At 41.5% G+C, this 16,955-nt stretch overlaps 1 protein-coding gene across 6 annotated transcripts in view; it reads left to right on the top strand.

Annotated features, from left to right (window-relative positions):
* The window catches only part of SH3KBP1 (SH3 domain containing kinase binding protein 1), a 315,045-nt gene that overhangs the window by 45,174 nt on the left and 252,916 nt on the right, over positions 1 to 16,955 (top strand). For 3 of the 6 annotated variants that reach the window (XM_070603477.1, XM_070603481.1, XM_070603478.1), the window contains exon 2: positions 1,116 to 1,273. In XM_070603477.1, coding sequence (XP_070459578.1) covers positions 1,116 to 1,273 — 158 coding nt within the window. Of the gene's footprint in view, positions 1 to 811; positions 955 to 1,115; positions 1,274 to 16,955 lie in introns of those variants that run through there. The other 3 variants (XM_070603483.1, XM_070603480.1, XM_070603484.1) reach the window with 2 other exon arrangements.

Below are 16,955 nucleotides of genomic sequence, written 5' to 3'. Positions count from 1 at the left end.
CTATTGAAGAAATCTTTGCCAAACCCAAGATCACTAAGATTTTCTCCTAACACTTTCTTATAAAAGTTTTACAGTTTTAGCCCTTAGATTTAGGTCTGTGATCCATTTTGAGTTCATTTTTGACTAGGCACTCCTTGTAGAGCTCATTTAACTTTTCCTCTCCCTCTATTTTACCATAATTTCTAAGTTGCTAATTCACCACTGTGGTTTCACCTAATTTTCACTACCCTTGTGTTTGTTCATTTGCTGTTCATTCATTCATTCATATTAAGCTGTAGATAAAAAAGGAAAATGACAGGAGATTGATTGAGGTGGGTGTGAGGTGAGGCCCAAAGTCTAGATAAATTGTGTAACCCTTCTATGGATAAGTTAACCAGTCTCTAGATTGGTTAGCTCTGCTAATTTGCGTTGGCACTTTGTCAACAAGAAGACCCGTCTGCCTCAGCCCTTGCCTCCACCCATTACCAAGTATAGAAAATCACCATAGACTGGGAGACCAATTTAAAATGGTGTTGCTGCTAGGAAGCCATCTGCTGAGAGGGCACTTGTGCCTGCAGATGTAAGCAGTCTGAGACATTGGTTTGGCCAGCAGGGCCTCTGTATCAGCTGTCTTTACATGTGTCATTGCTGAGAGATGGGTGTTATCTCGGTAGGGTGGCAATTACTGTTGCCCACATTTTGCACAACTGAGGTCCAGAGAGGTTAGCATCACACAGTTGGCCTTGGTGAGGGAGGGGGCACACCCAAGAGGCAAACTTGCGCCTGTCACCTGCTGTCTCTGCACTTGGGGAAATGATGCTGGGCTCCCTCTGTGGGCAGGAACAAACATCTTTGGCCGTCTGTTATGATGCGGTTTCCCCTTTGAAGCCCCTGATGGCCCTGAGACCCGTAGGCCACTCTGCCTGTGCCTGACTACGGACTAGCTCTTTGTGGTTTCTGTGCTACAGGCTTCAGGTTAACCAAAATTGGGTTGCTTTGTGTGGCCCAGTTATTTTAAGTATTGGTAGAGGGGAAATCCCTTTCACATGACTTTACTGACCTTCTAGGACTGCTGGGCCCCAGACTTCTCCAACATCTGATCTGAGGTGCTCTTTTTTTGTTTCTGTTCCTTCCAGTGGAGGCCATAGTGGAGTTTGACTACCAGGCCCAGCACGACGATGAGCTGACGATCAGCGTGGGTGAAATCATCACCAACATCAGGAAGGAGGATGGAGGTTGGTGGGAGGGCCAGATCAACGGCCGGAGAGGTTTGTTCCCTGACAACTTTGTAAGAGTGAGTACAAAGCGAAACCCTTTTCCTGTCTCCTGGGTGGGTTCTACTGACCAAAGCTGTGGGGACACTTCAGGAGAATTTCCTGGAACTCTCTTACAGGGATGAGTTGAGGGCTTCACCTCCTGGGTGCTGTCAGGAAAAACATGGATAGCTTAGCCCTTGATGTCTGGGTATACTTGTTTTGAAATCACTTTCTTAAGGCCCAGAGTGTTCTCTTTCCAAACTGTGTATCACTTAGAAAATGCTGGAAAAATATAAAGCTTGTTAAACTGTTTTATTTCTGTACTGGTTTATTTGCTTTGATAGTTTAAAAGAATTTTCCCCTTTTCCATTCCATTCAAAATGGAGGTGAAACTCATAAGTCAAGTAGTAATCGAACGAAATGCAGAATTCTAACTATGCTATGTTTTCCACCTTTGTTTTCATATTGCTCTTTCAATGGAGCAGTTATTATTTTCCTTTCCTCCTTTATGGCCATGAAGCATTGAATAAAATCTATTTTTTTTTCAGTAAAGTTTTAAAAATTATGCCCTTTAAGAAGTCATCTAGGGGTTAATTACAAAAATGCAGCTCATTCATGTTAAGAAATTACACACTGCACAGTTGTAAATAATAGTTGGAATTGGGTGAAAAGGGATCCGCTGGAGGCTGTTCCCTGGGGGGAATACCGAGTAGGTGTAGAAGTCCCTGTGCCGTAAACTTCCCATCCAACACTGGAGAAGACAGGATTGTTCTCAGGAGGAAGGGCTGTGTGCAGAAATCCCCAGGGCCCCTGCTGTAGTTTCGGTGGTACCAGACCATGCCTAAGACTGCGGCTGCGGAGGCAGGTGGTGTGTGAAATGCTGGGCCCAGAGAAGCAGGTGGCCTCCTCAAAGAGCCTCAAGGGCTACATGGGAGGGTTTGATGAAAAGTGGTTGTTGATGAAAAACGGTGATGTGCTCCAGGCTTCCAACCCCTGAGCCCTTGACCTGGATACCACCCCCCACCCCCCACCCCCCCGGCAAAACACACAGGAACCCAGTTTCATCTTTCTTCAGGATCTTGCCTCACAGCAATCCTGCTAACATTTCTTTAGTTCTTTTCCTTTTGGTTTGCAGAAAGCTGGGGAGGATTTTGTTGGTGACATGCTGATAAACCTGGCTTTCTGTAAATAGTTGTGGGAGTAGAGACTTTCTTTTCGTGGATTACAAGTTGACCCTAGCAACTCTCTCTCATTTTAAGAGTAGGAAAGCATTACATCTGGGCCATCGTGGATTGACTCTGGTGGGTAAACAGTGGTGAATTCTTTTGCCCTTCTAAACAAAAACCCCTATTTTGGGACAAGGACCGTCCTTGAAATTGAGTCAAATTCTGAGTCAGAAGGAGGGTTTTTCCAGATAAAAGGGGCAAAGGTTGGAGTGAAGACAAAGGAGGAAGGAATGGGTGAGGAAGACCGTGGGAAAGAGAGAAGAGGACCCCGGGAAGGAGTGAAGGACTGTGGGAAAGAGAGAAGGACTGTAGAAAAGAGAGAAGAGGACCCTGGGAAGGAAGGGAGGATTGTGGGAAAGAGAAGACTGTGGGAAAGAGAGAGGACAACCCTGGGAAGGAGAAGGGACTACAGTGTTGGCTCCAGTTTTGATGGTAGGCCCTATTTTGAAAGCCTTTAATGTGTCCTGTTGGCTTAGTACTCTCTCATTCCAAACCACAAATCCGTGGACTCAGAGAACTTCTGAGTTGGACTTTGCTCAGGGCTTGAGGCCGCTGTAAGCATTTGTGGAGGGTGGTGGGCACCAGGACAGGGAAGCACAGTGCAGGAAGAGCCCAGGCAGGCTTGCTCCAGCTCTGGGGAATGGAGCAGCTCCTCACTGTGAAATGGGGGGTGGTGTGGTCCCAGCAGCCTGCCAGGGCCCCCCTCCACCCTCTCCATCTGCTTGGCCTTGGGCTGGGCCAGTGTGGGCCACCACAGGGGCCCCCTCCCCCATGGCTCCCCTGGACTTTGACTCAAAAGGACTGCTGGCAGGAGATGGCAGGGAGCTAGGGAGACAAGCCAGGTCAGGGGTTATCCTGCTGGCTCCCTGCCCTGTGGTTGCCTCAGGCTGGCTGTGACCCTCGGCCAGACAGTGGCTGTTCCCATCAAGTCCCCTTCCTCCACATTCCTTTCCCCTCATCCCTGAGGGCCTGGGGCTCCCTTGTTTCTAACCCCAGGCTCCTGCCTCGGCGTTTCTCTGTACCTCACCCACTTTGTAAAGGTCTCTTTATTAATCTCGCCTCAGATTACCTAATTTGAGTGTGCCATCTGTTTCATTTTTTAAGCCCGACTACCTCATCGGGCCACTCTAAGGATTAAAGGAGACAGTGCCTGGAAATCACTTAGCACATGGCCGGCCACCTACTGAGTGTGCTGCTGTCTATGTTCCATCAAGAAAGGGACCCTCTCTCCTGGCCTGAGTGCCTCTGCTCTTGCCTAATTACTTGTCATCTCACCTTGCTTGAGCACTTCCAGTGAGGGGAAGCCATGCCCTTGGGAGCTGCTCATTCCACCCAGGCCAGAAAGGATGTGGCAGGAATGGCTAGGGCTGCACTACTGTGGCTGTCACATTTGGCAGGAAAAGAAACTTCTGTTCTTTCAGATGACTGAGTCTATTTTCAAGTCTTCACCCACTGGGAATGTTTTAGGCCTATTATTGAAAATCCAGTAGGTGGATGCAGTGGAGTTCAACAATAATGCAAACTTCTATAGAGAGTTCTAGAAGCTGAAAATATATCTTTAAGTAACAATAATCATATTGGCATAAGTTTGCAATTTTAGAAGTGGGTTTACATATGCCTTATTTAGCTTAAGAGTAATTGTCCCCAGATTGAGTTGGGTAATTTTGTGGCATCCCGTGGTTTATTTGTGTGCCTTTCTGCCAATCTTACCACTGTCAGAGAGCTTACCTTAAGCATTTTCTTGATTCATATGTCAGATCCTTAATCAGTGTCCCAGTTGAGCATGGTCCCCCAGGGTGTTAGAATGCAGTATCCACCCTCAACTCTGTATTGTCTCAATTTCTCAAAAGAAAATGCCAGCCATTCTGGCTACTCCGTTGTTAAGAAGAAGCTTGGGCTTCGCCAGCTCTTGGGCTGAGATTTATTGGTGCACATAAATGTGCCCAACTAGGCCTCATGGCCTTTTGGGTTTGTCCTTTTTTTCCTTTTATTTAGTTAGTTCTTATTTAATTTATTTACTGTACATATGGAAGAAGACTCTTTTAAAATCCCTTTTCCCTTTCTTCTCCCTACCTTTCTCCCCACTCACTTCTTTTAGAATGCATTTTTCTTTATCCTTCCTCTTTAAAAAATTTATTCATTTTTCAGGTGAAATTTACATAGAGTAAAATGCTGAAGTCATAATTGTACAGCTTGATATTTTTTTTACATAAATGTGCATCTCTGTAACCATCATCCAGATCAATCCTATTTCTATGCCTCCAGAAAGTTCTATCATGCCTTTTCCCAATCATTCCCTTTCCCATAGGTAATCTATCATCATAGATTAATTTTGCTTGGACTTGAATTTCATATAAATGGAATCATACAATATGTGCTCTTTTATTTATGGCTTATTTTGCACAATAGAATGTTGTCGCGTATATCAGTGCTTTGTTCTTGCTGTGTAGTATCCCACTTTGTGAATATACCGTCATTTGCTTATCCATTCTCCTCTAGGTGGACATTAGAGTTGTTTCCAGTCCGGGTATTTTATGAGTAAAGGCTCTGAACATTCTTGTGGAAGTCTTATGGACGTAGGCGCTCATTTCTCTTGTAGATATACATGGAGGCGTGGAATTGCTGCTCTTGCTCACTTTCCACGTATCTGTTTTTCTCTGTTTAAAGCTGTGGGTTCTATGGTTGGGAGGGAGGTGTTGCACCTGTGCTGAGCCTCGTTCGTGCCACACTAGCGACTGAGCTCATCAGCCTGCATCTCATTGTCTTTGCATAGCTGCCCTATGGGTGTGAGAGCTGAGGAGTCCTGAAGCCCAAACTCAATCTCCCAGGGACCATTTGATGGTGGGACCCAAGAACTATCAACGACTCCTTCTCAAATTGTGAAAAACATACAAATAGAGAGCATGTGTCAAAGTTTTATTGAACTCATTTAATGAGGGAACTAGCAGAATAACAAAACTGATTCAGTGAGGATGTGAGAAACTGACTAGAATGCCAGCAGAAAGGGGAATGTTCAAAGAAGATTGCTAGATTCAGAAGGGGTTCATGTCTTAGAGGACAATAAAGTCTTAACCTCTGGGGTTATCATCTCTACCAGAAAAGAAAAAAGGAAAGTAGCATACCTTATCATTTTTCTACATGTTGTCCTGACTTTTATAGGGTTGTAAAATGTCCTAGTAAAATGTTAGTTAAATCAAGTTACCTTTCCAGAGAGAATCAGATGACCCTCCTTGGGGGGCTTGTTAGAAAATGCATCAGCATGACATTAAAAGGTCACACGATCATCATTTGTTGCCTCGTTTCCAAGTTTGGGATATTTTTTCTGAACAGACCACAGTAGACCATAATATGACAGTACAATAATAGGAGATACTAGGATGAAATCCTCAAAGTCGTTTATTTTAAAAAGAACAGGGCTGCTTTCCTGGGACCTGAAACTGCCACATAAAGCAGAAAGACAGCCAGCTAAGAAAGGCAGGTGTGGGCTCTTTCATAGGCGCTCATTCTCCCCATGTTGGATTTAGTTACTGGTGTCTTCCTTTCAGAACCTTACCCTCAGACCCAGACAACAGTGGGCTTTATTTTAGTTCAGCAAAGGATTTATAAGTAGCCTTTTTCTGGGTCCTCCTGACATGTGTCCACAGATAGACATTTTTTTAATGGCCAGCCAAAGAGATTTTTAAAAGAAAAAGCCTTGAAACTATAGGTTGGGCTGCCACCCACAAGTCTGCCTGCCTTGGGAGGGGGTCCTTTGGTGAAGTGGAGTGGGACCCAGGCCCTCGACATCTTGTTACTCACAAATAGACGTGTAGAAAGCAGGAAGCTGCGGTAGGGGTTAAAAGAATATGCCTGTTGATCTTTAGATTGATCTGACACTGCCTGTGAGGAAGTGAGCTGTTCTCTGCCTGTTGCTGTACGTGTGAGGTACAAGGACGTTTTACACGCTGCAGGCCCGGTGGCTGAAGGCGGAGTTGTGTTATTTGAGCTTGCATGTCTTCTGCTGAGTGTTAACAGTTCTCAGCTTAGTTTCTCAGTGCCTCAGCTTTCGCTTGCTGGGTGTCTTAGATCTCTCTTTGGCATATCCAGAGGCTTTTTTGTTTTTATATAAAGCGGTTGGTGAATACGGTTGTTTTTTAATCAGTGGGGTGAAAGGTCAGGACTGCATATTTGCACCTCTTTGAGATAAAGCTCACAATTACTTTGCTGTTCTTGATTTAAGAAAGAATCACAAATTTACTTGAACAACTGGCGTAAGGTGGAGATTTCCAGGTTGCTATTCTGTATTCAGAGACCCTGAAGTGGATCTCTTCGATCAAATTTCACTTTTTTCGAACTCTCAACCCGAGGGCCATTAGTTTTGTGAATTATCTGAAGTATTGTTTTCAAGCTACTTGTCTCTCTAGGAAAGGGAGCAGGAATTTTTTTCCAGGAGTGTTGTACAATGTGCAGAGCGTCTTCTGGCTCACAACACCTAGTCGGGATGTGCTTGGGTGTGTGGGGGCTGGCTCTACTGGCCGAGGGAGCAATTACTGGGAATCTGCTACGTGCTGGGCACCAGAGGCTAGAAGCACAAATGAGACATGTTACATGGAATGTTGTATTGTCACAAATGTAACTTCTTCCACGGGATGACAGTTTTCACTCCTGAAGGCTGGCCTTTGGTCGTTCTGTACTCTGGAGAGCGTGTGTTAGACACTGTTCTGCAAAGTTGTTCCTGATTAAAATGCTACTCAAGAAGGTTTCGACTGGATTCATCAGGCAACTCTGTTAGAACACGCTAAATGAACCTGCAGTTATCTTTCGGCCCTGATTGCTGTGTTACTTTATGGAATAATAATGGCTCCCTTCTATTCCAGGCTCACTGGCTGCCTGGCATTGTGTATATAACCTACCTGTGTCTGTCTGTGTACAATGACTAAAATTTGTTGAGTACTTACTGTATGCCAGGCAGGAAGGACGCCAGCCATTCACATGCTTCATCTCATTCGATCCTTATGCCACCCTATGGCAAAGGTACTATTTTTTTATCATGCCTATTTTTCAGAAGAGGTAACTGAGGCATCTGAAAGTTAAAAGATTTACCCATGGTCACATGAGCTAGTGAGGAGCAGAGAGAGCAGTGGAACCCGGGCTGAGCGGCTCTAGAATCTGAGCTCAAGCAGACAGCATAATCCGGGTGTCCGAATTGTCCTGATGCAATTAAGCCCCTCACCATCATTGCCCGCTGCATTATGCCTTCCCGAGTATCCAGGCAGGATTTTGCATATTTGCACCACTCTGAGAGAAAGCTCATAGTTACTTTGCTATTCTTGTTTAAGAAAGAACCACAAATTTACCTCAACAAGTGGCATGAGGGAGAGCTTTCCAGGTTGCTATTCTATATTCAGAATCATGATTGTTAACTTATTTTCTGAATTTTGAAGGATTCTCTTCAGAAATCAGCTATTTCAACTCAAAAGAGCGACCTTTGCCTGGATTTATGGCCTTGCGCTGTTTTTCCTACAAATTATGAAAGTAAGGCAATTAGGGAAAATATTTCCCTTTACTAATTTGTAAGGATACTTGTTACTTTTTATTTTATTTATTTATTTATTTGAGGTCATAATAACTTATAACATTGTGAAATTTCAGTTGTACATTATTATCTGTCCGTCATCATATATATGTGCCTCTTTACCCCTTACACCTACTCCCCAGCCCCCTTCCCCTCTGGTAACCACTAGTCTGATCTCTTTGTCCATGTGTTTGTTTATTTTCCACATATGAGTGAAATCATGCGGTGTCTGTCTTTCTCTCTGACTTGTCTCATTTAATATAATATCCTCAAGGTCTGTCCATGTTGTTGCAAGTGGGATAATTTTGTCTTTTTTATGGCTGAGTAGTATTCCATTGTATATATATATACCACATCTTCTTTATCCGGTCATCAGTTGATGGGCACTTGGGTTGCTTCCATGTCTTGGCTATTGTGAGTAATGCTGCAGTGAACATAGGGGTGCATAAGTCTCTTTGAATTGTTGATTTCAAGTTCCTTTCGATTTTTCTTTTTTTTTGAGAAATAGGACACTTGTTATTTTGCAATGTTCAGGGTATACTTTTCAGAAGGAGCTTGACTGTCTTTTCTATCAGTGGTAAGTAATACAGTTGTTTCACATCCATGGGGCCCTTGAAAGCAATCAATTCCAGCTCAAATTCTTCTTCTTCTTTTTTTTTTTGCTGAGGAGGATTCACCCTGGCTAACATCTGTGTCAATCTTCTTTTTGCTTGAGGAAGAATGGCCGTGAGCTAACATCTGTGCCAGTCTTCCTCTATTTTGTATGTGGGTTGCTGCCACACTATGGCCACTGATGAGTGGTGTAGGTCCACACCCAGCGACCGAACCTGGGCTGCCAAAACAGAGTGCACCAAACTTAACCACTCGACCGTGGGGCTGACCCTTCAAATTATTCTTTAAACTTTAAACATGTAGTTTTCTTTTGGAAAATAAAATCATAAAACTAACAACTGGAACTTGTTAGATGCTCTTGTGAGAAATGTTACTCTAAGAACAGTCCAGAATAATTAAGGACAAGTGTGTTACCAGTAAGAGCCCACACCATTTGGCAGATTCCTCAGGCTTTGTCACTGTTGCAGTGTGCGTGTGGGGGGATGTCTTGTGACTCAGGGAGAGCAGTCTCCTGACCAAGTTGTCTTGGTGATTATGCATAGTGGAGTCTTATTTTCTTAATGACAGGATTATTAAATTTGAGCTTAGAAGGGGACTTTGAAATCATGTGTTTCAACTCCCAGCTTTCTGGCAGATCAAAATCTAAACCATCTAGGATGTTGCTAGGATCGTTACTGAATATTTAAACTTGGGAAGTGCAGGGCTCCCGCAGGCAACTCCACACCAGTGGCTCTCCAGCCTGGCCCTGCTCCAGGTGTGCTGCATCATCAGACCTTTGGAGTGGGGGCGGGAGTTGGGATAGAGGCCTTAGAATATTTTTTAAAGTTCAGGTGATTCTGCTCCTTGCTAAAGCTCGGGCACTCCTTTTGTATGATGGTGCTGATAGGAAGTGTCATCATTTTGAATCTAATCTCTTTTCTCAAACTCATGGATTGGTAGCCTGTGACCTGTACTTCTACATGTGAAAATATTATAATGTTATTTCTAAAGTAGCTTTATGAATATATATATATATGAATGTATAAGGAAACATAATCATGCTGGAAATTGCAAAAAAAGAGTTTACTACAGATACACAAACAACATAGCAATATGTAAACAATGCTCAATTCGAGCCCATTAGAATTAATACATTCTAATTGCCTAACCTCTGGACTAAATAATGAACTCCATCCTGCCCTCTACCCAGTGGTAGTGAGGTGGGCAGAATTTCTAGGAATGGTCCCCAAGGTTCTACTCCTGAATCTCCAGAACCTGTGAATGTGATGAGCTGTCATTCCAATAATTGTGAAATGTTATATGGCACAGTTGACTTTAAAAAAGGGAGGTATCCGGGGCCGGCCCCGTGGCCGAGTGGTTAAGTTTGTGCGCTCCACTGCAGCAGCGCAGGGTTTCACCGGTTTGGATCCTGGGTGCGGACATGGCACTGCTTGTCAGGCTACGTTGAGGTGGCGTCCCACATGCCACAGCTAGAAGGACCCACAACTAAAATATACAACTATGTGCCGGGGGGCTTTGGGAAGAAAAAGGAAAAATAAAATCTTTTTTAAAAAAATGGAGGTATCCAGGTGGGCCGAATCTTACCACATGAGCCCTTAAAAGCAAAGAACTTTCTCTGCCTAGTGGCAGATAAGGAAGTCAGATTCAAAGCTTGAGGAGGACTTGCTGCTTTGAAGCCAGAGGGTCACGTGAGAAGGGATATGGGTAACTATTGGAACAGAGAGCAGACCTTGGCTGGCAGCCAGCAAGGAGACTGAGACCTCAGATCTACTGCTGCAAGGAATTGGATTCTGCTGACAACCTGAGTGAGTTTGGAGCTGGGTTATTCTTCCAAGCCTCTAGATAAGAGTCCAGCCTGATTGACATCTTGATATCAGCCTTGTGGGACCCTGAGCAGAAAATCCAGTGAACCTACCTGGACTTCTGACCTACAGAACTATGCGATAATAAATGGATGTTGTTTTAAGCCGTTAAGTGTGTGGCTTAAAATACAGATAGAAAATGGCCTGGGGTAGTACTCTCCCTACCTACTGGCAGGTTGTCGGTGGAAACTGAGTGGGGAAGCTGGAATTTTGGACCCTGCTTGGTGGCCTCAGGTGAACCATGGCAGTTCTCCCCTCATCTGCTGGCATGTTGTCAGTGGAGACCAAATGGGGAGTCTGGACTTCTCCCTCCCTGCCCTCAGCTCAGCAGTGGTAAGTGGCCTCCCTCACCCTCCCCACTAGAGAGTGGGGAAGATCTTGGGGAGGAGAGAGCTGGAGACAGGGATTCATTAAACCTGTGTGGGAAGTCCTGGGCGAACTCCTGACAGACCCATAAATGAGTCTGACTAGAATTAACATGCTGAAAAGTTTGAGAATAGAAACTACAGTGTGGAATACCACCTAGGTTTTCAGTGTGACCTCTAGGTAACACAAATGAAGAAGCCAAGAATAGCACTGCAGGGGCTCTGTAAACTAAACTATCATTGGAATCACAGCCCACAAAAGTAGCCCAGGACCTGCATGCTTAATGTAAATGGGGTGACTGCCTGCTAAATTTAAATAGGACCCAGAGTCTTATAACAGCCCAAATGCCCAGGATACAATAAAAAAAATTCACTTGTCATACCAAGAACTAGGAAAATCACAACTTAAATGAAAAGGCAATCAACAGATACCAACACTGAGAAGACTCAGATGTTGTCATTATCTGACAAAGATTTTAAAGCAGCTGTCATAAAAATGCTTTAATGAGCAATTACAAACACTCTTGAAACAAATGAAAAATTAAACATCTCAGCAAATAAATAAAAGATTAAAAAACGGAAATGCTAGAACTAAAAAATAAAATCATATTAAAAAGTTCACTGGATGAGCTTAATAGATTAGAGATGACAGGGAAAGAATCAGTAAACTTGAAGACAGATCATTAAAATTTATCCAATCTGAACAACACATAGAAAATAATCTGGAAAAGAAAATGAACAGAGCCTCAGAGACCTATGGTACAATAACATAAGGTCTACCATTTGTATCATTGGAGTCCCAGAAGGAGAAGAGAAGAGTATGGGAATAAAAAGTGTTCAAAGAACTAATGGCTGAAAACTCCCCAGACTGGCAAAAAGGATAAACCTTTAGAATCAAGAAGCTGAGCAAAACTCAAACAGGATAAACCCAAAGAAATTTTTGCCAAAACACATCATAATCAAACTTCTAAAAACTAAAGACAAAGAAAAAACAGGGAGAGAGAAACCACACATTACCTATAGGGGAAGAAAGATTTGAATGACAATGGATTTCTCACATGAAATCATGGAATCCAGAAGGAAGTGCACAGCATTTTCAAGTGCTAAAAGAAAAGAACAGTCAACTCTGAATTCTACATCTGGTGAAAATATCCTTCAGGAATGAAGAGAAAATAAAAAACATTCTCAGATGAAGAAAAACTAAGAGAATTTGTTAATACTTTTAAATAATGGCTAAAGAAAGTTCTCTAAACAGGGAAGGAAATGATACCAGAAGGAGGCTTGGAACTTCAGAAAAGAAAAAAACCAATGGATGGGTAAAAATAGGGGTATGTATAATAGGCTGTCTTTAGCCTCATTAGCTTTTAAAGTTATGTTTGATGGTTGAAGCATAAGTTATAATATCTGATGTGGTGTTCAATATATGTAGAAATAACATATGAGAAAATTATATTTGAAAAGTAGGGAGAGTATAATGGGACCTCAATGGAGGTAAGGTGTCTACACTTCACTTGAAATGGGAAAACATTGATACCAGTAATCTATGATGTTACGTAAGTATATTGTATGTACATTGCATGTTATGTATTTACATTGTAATAACAAAAAAACCCCTAAAAACCACTAAAAAACTAAAAACCACTAAAAATAAACTATACAATGAGATATACTCAAAAGGACTATAGATAAATCAAAATGGAATTCTAAGAAATGTACAAGTAACTCACAGGAAGGCAAGAAAAAGGAAAGAATGATAGGAAAAAAGAAATGATAAACAGGGAATAAAGAGAACAAAAAATAATGGCAGACTTAAGCCCTAATATATCAATAATTGCTTTAAGTGTAAATGATCTAAAGATAACAGGAAAATCTCCAAGCAGTTGGAAATCAAATAACACACTTCTGAATAATCCATAGGTCAAAGAGGAAGTCTCAAAGGAAATTTAAAAAAATACATCAAACTGGATGGAAATGAAAAGACAATATATTAAAATCTGTGGGACATAGCTAAAGCTGTACTGAGAGGAAAATTTATAGCACTAAATGTTTACATTGAAATGGAGGAAAAGTCTTAAATCAATAATCCAAGCTTCTACCTCAAGAAACTAGAAAGAGAAGAAAAAAAAACAAAGCAAGCATAAGAAAGGAAATAGTGAGGATAAGAGCAGGAATCATTGAAGTTGAAAACAGAAAAACAGAAAATCAGTGAAAAAGCTCTTTAAAAAGATCAGTAAAATGGATAAACCTTTAAGAAGACTGACAAAGATAAAAAAGAAGACACAAATTGCAATATTAGGAATAAAACAGAGGCTATCACTACAGATCCCACAGCTATTAAAAAGAAAATAAGAGAATACTACAAACAGTTCTACACACACACATTGGACAATTTAGATGAAATGGACCAATTCCTTGAAAACCACAAACACCAAAACTCACCCAAGATGAAATAGATAGATAATCCTAATAGTCCTATAACTATTAAATAAATTGAATTCATAATTTAAAAGCTTCCAAAAAAGAAATCTCCAAGCCTAGAGGGTTTCACTGGAGATTTCCACCAAACATTTAAAGAAGAATTAGTACCAATTCTACATAATCTCTTCCAGAAAATAGAAGCGGAGGGAGTGTCTCCTAATTCATTTTATGAGGCCAGTATTACCCTGATACCCAAACCAGACAGACAGTATAAGAATAAAAACAAAAACCAAAAACTACAGACCAATATCTTTCAAGAGCATAGACACAAAAATCCTCAACAAAGTATTAGCAAAACAAATCCAGCAACACATAATTATGTACCATGACCAAGTAGGGTTTATTCTAGGTATGGAAGGCTGCTTCAATATTTGAAAATCAATTAATGTAATCCACCATATCAAAGGCTATGGGAGAAAAAATAATCACCTAATCATATCAATTGATGCAGAAAAAACATTTGACAAAATTCAATACTTGTTCATGATAAAAACTCTCAGCAAAGTAGGAATGGAGGGGAATTTCCCCAGCTTGATAAAGAGCATCTACAAAAACCCTACAGTTACTGTCATACTAAATGGGGAAAGACTGAATACTTTTCCCTGAGAATGGGAACAAGGTAAGGATGGCTGCTGTCCCCAGTCTTATTCAGTATCATACTGGAAGTCCTAGTTAGCACAATGTTGAGAAAAGGAATAAAAGGCATATGAATTGGAAAGGAAGAATAAAACTGTCCCTGTTTGATGACATGATTCTCTATGTAGAACATGCCAAGAATCTAGAAAATAACTCCTGGGACTGATAAGTGAATTCAGCAAGGTCACAGGATACAAGATTAACACACAAAATTAATATTTCTATAGTCTAGCGGGGAATAATTAAAAGTACAATAACATTTACAATCACTCCTAAAAAAAAGAAATACTTAGGTATAAATCTAACAAAACATGTACAGGATGTGTGTGCTGAAACTACAAAATGTTGATTAAAGTATTCAAAGAAGATCTAATTAAATGGAGAGGCATACCTTGTTCATGAGTTGGAAGAGTCAACAAGGTCAAGATGTTAGTTCTCCCCAAATTAATCTATAGGTTCAATGTAATTCCTATCAAAGTCTTGGCAAAGTTTTTTTGTAGAATAGGTTATTTAAAAATTTATATGGAAAATCAAAGGAACTAGAATAGTTAAAATAATTCTCAAAAAGAAGAGCAAAGGGGCCGGCCCCATGGCCAAGTGATTAAGTTCATGTGCTCTGCTTCGGTGGCCTAGGGTTTTGCCGGTTTGGATCCTGGGTGTGGACACGGCACCGCTCATCAGGCCATGCTGAGGCAGCGTCCCACATAGCACAGCCAGAAGGACCTACAACTAGAATATACAACTATGTACTGGGGGGCTTTGGGAAAAAGAAGAAGAAAAAAAAGAAGATTGGGAACATATGTTAGTTCAGATGTCAATCTTTAAAAAAAAAAGGAGCAAAGTAGAAGAAATCTACTCTATTTAATGAGGTACTAAATAGCTACAGTAATCAAGACAGTGTGATATTGGGGGAGGGTTAGACACATAGGTCAGTGGAACAGAATGGAGAACGCAGAAATAGACCCACACAAATATGCCCAACTGATTTTTAACAAATGGGCCCAATCAATTCAGTAGAGGAGGTATAGCCTTTTCAAATCGTGCTGGAGCTATTGAACATCCACAAAAATGAATCTTACACGTTATAAAAAATTACCTCAAAATGGATCATGGATTTAAATGTAAAACATAAAACTAAAAAATTTTTAGAATTTAACACAGGAGAAAATCTTCAGGATCTAGGCCTGGGTGAAGAGTTCTTAGACATCACACCAAGAGAACATTAAAGAAAAATTGATCAATTAGACTCCTTCCAAATTAAGAACTTTTGCTCTGTGAAAAACCCTGTGAAGAAGATGAAAAGACAGGTTACAGATTGAGAGAATCTATTTGCTAACAACATGTCTGACAAAGGACTTATATTTAGAATGTATGAAGAACTCTTAAAATGGGTAAAAGACGTAACAGACATTTCACTGAAGAGGATATACAGATGAAAAGATGTTCAACATCATTAGCCATTAGAGAAATGCAAATTAAAACCACAATGAGATAGTACTACATAGCTATCAGAATGGGCATTAGAATGGCTGAAATAAAAAAACAGTGATAACACCAAATGCTGGTGATGATGTAGAGAAACTGGTTCTCTCGTACATTGCTGGTGGGAATGTAAAATGGTTCAGCCACTCTGGAAAATAGTTTGGCAGTTTCTTATAAAACTAACTGTGTGCTTGCCATATAACCCAGCAGTCTTGGACATTTATCCCAGAGAAATAAAAATTTATGTCCACACAGGGGCTGGCCCAGTGGTGTAGTGGTTAAGTTCATACACTCCACTTCAGTGGCCCAGGCTTCATGGATTTGGATACCAGGCGTGGACCTATACACTGCTCATCAAGCCATGTTGTGGCAGCATCCCACATATAAAAAAATAGAGGAAGGTTGGCACAGATGTTAGCTCAGGGCCATCTTCCTCAACCAAAAAAAAAGCAAGAGGAAGCTTGGCAGCAGATGTTAGTGCGGGGCCAATTTTCCTCAAAACCCCCCCCCCCCCCACCACCACCAAAAGAAAAATTGATGTCCACACAAAAACCTGTACAGCAATCTTCATAGCAGCTTTATAATAGCTCCAATTTGGAAACAACCTGACTGTCTCTCAACGGGTGACTTGTTAAACCCACTCTGGTCCAGCCATACAGTGGAATACTACTCAGCAATGAGAAGGAGTGAACACAGGTAACAACTTGGGTGGCTCTCAAGGGCATTGTGCTTTGTGAATAAAGCCAATCTCAAATGTGATCTACTATATGATTCCATTTATATTACACTCTCGAAACTACAAAACTATAGAGTTGGAGAACAGATTACTGGTTGCCAAGGGACAATGACAGGGCGAGGATAGGGCTGATGGAACTGTAAAAGGGTAGCACGAGGGAGTTCTTTTGTGGAAATGAAACAGTTCTGAATCTTGATTGTGATGGTGGTTATGCAAACCTAAATGTTGGATCAGATTACACAGATTTACACACACACACAAGTCAGTGCATGGCAAAAACTGACGAGAACTGAGTAAGATCTGTAGTGTAGTTACCAGTATTGCACCCAAGTCAATTTCTTTGTTTTGATGTTGTACTATAGTCATATAAGATATCGTCACTGGAGGAAGCTGGGTGAAGGGTTTATGGGACTCTATGCACTATTTTTTTTTTTTAAGGATTGGCACCTGAGCTAACAACTGTTGCCAATCTTTGTTTTTTCTTTTCTTTTCTTTTTTTCTGCTTTATTTCCCAACCCCCCCCCCCCCCCCGGTACATAGTTGCATATCCTAGTTGCAGGTCCTTCTAGTTGTGGGATGTGGGACGCCACCTCAACGTGGCCTGACGAGCGGTGCCATGTCCACGCCCAGGATCCGAACCCTGGGCCGCTGCAGTGGAGCATGCGAACTTAACCACTCGGCCACGGAGCCGGCCCCTATGCACTATTTTTGTAAATTCCTGTGGGTATATAATTATATCACAATAAAAAGTAAAAAAAAAAAAAGTCAC

This window comes from Equus przewalskii, chromosome X, assembly GCF_037783145.1.
Source record: "Equus przewalskii isolate Varuska chromosome X, EquPr2, whole genome shotgun sequence".
NCBI lineage: Eukaryota > Metazoa > Chordata > Mammalia > Perissodactyla > Equidae > Equus > Equus przewalskii.
This window is presented reverse-complemented; position numbering and strand designations above follow the sequence as displayed.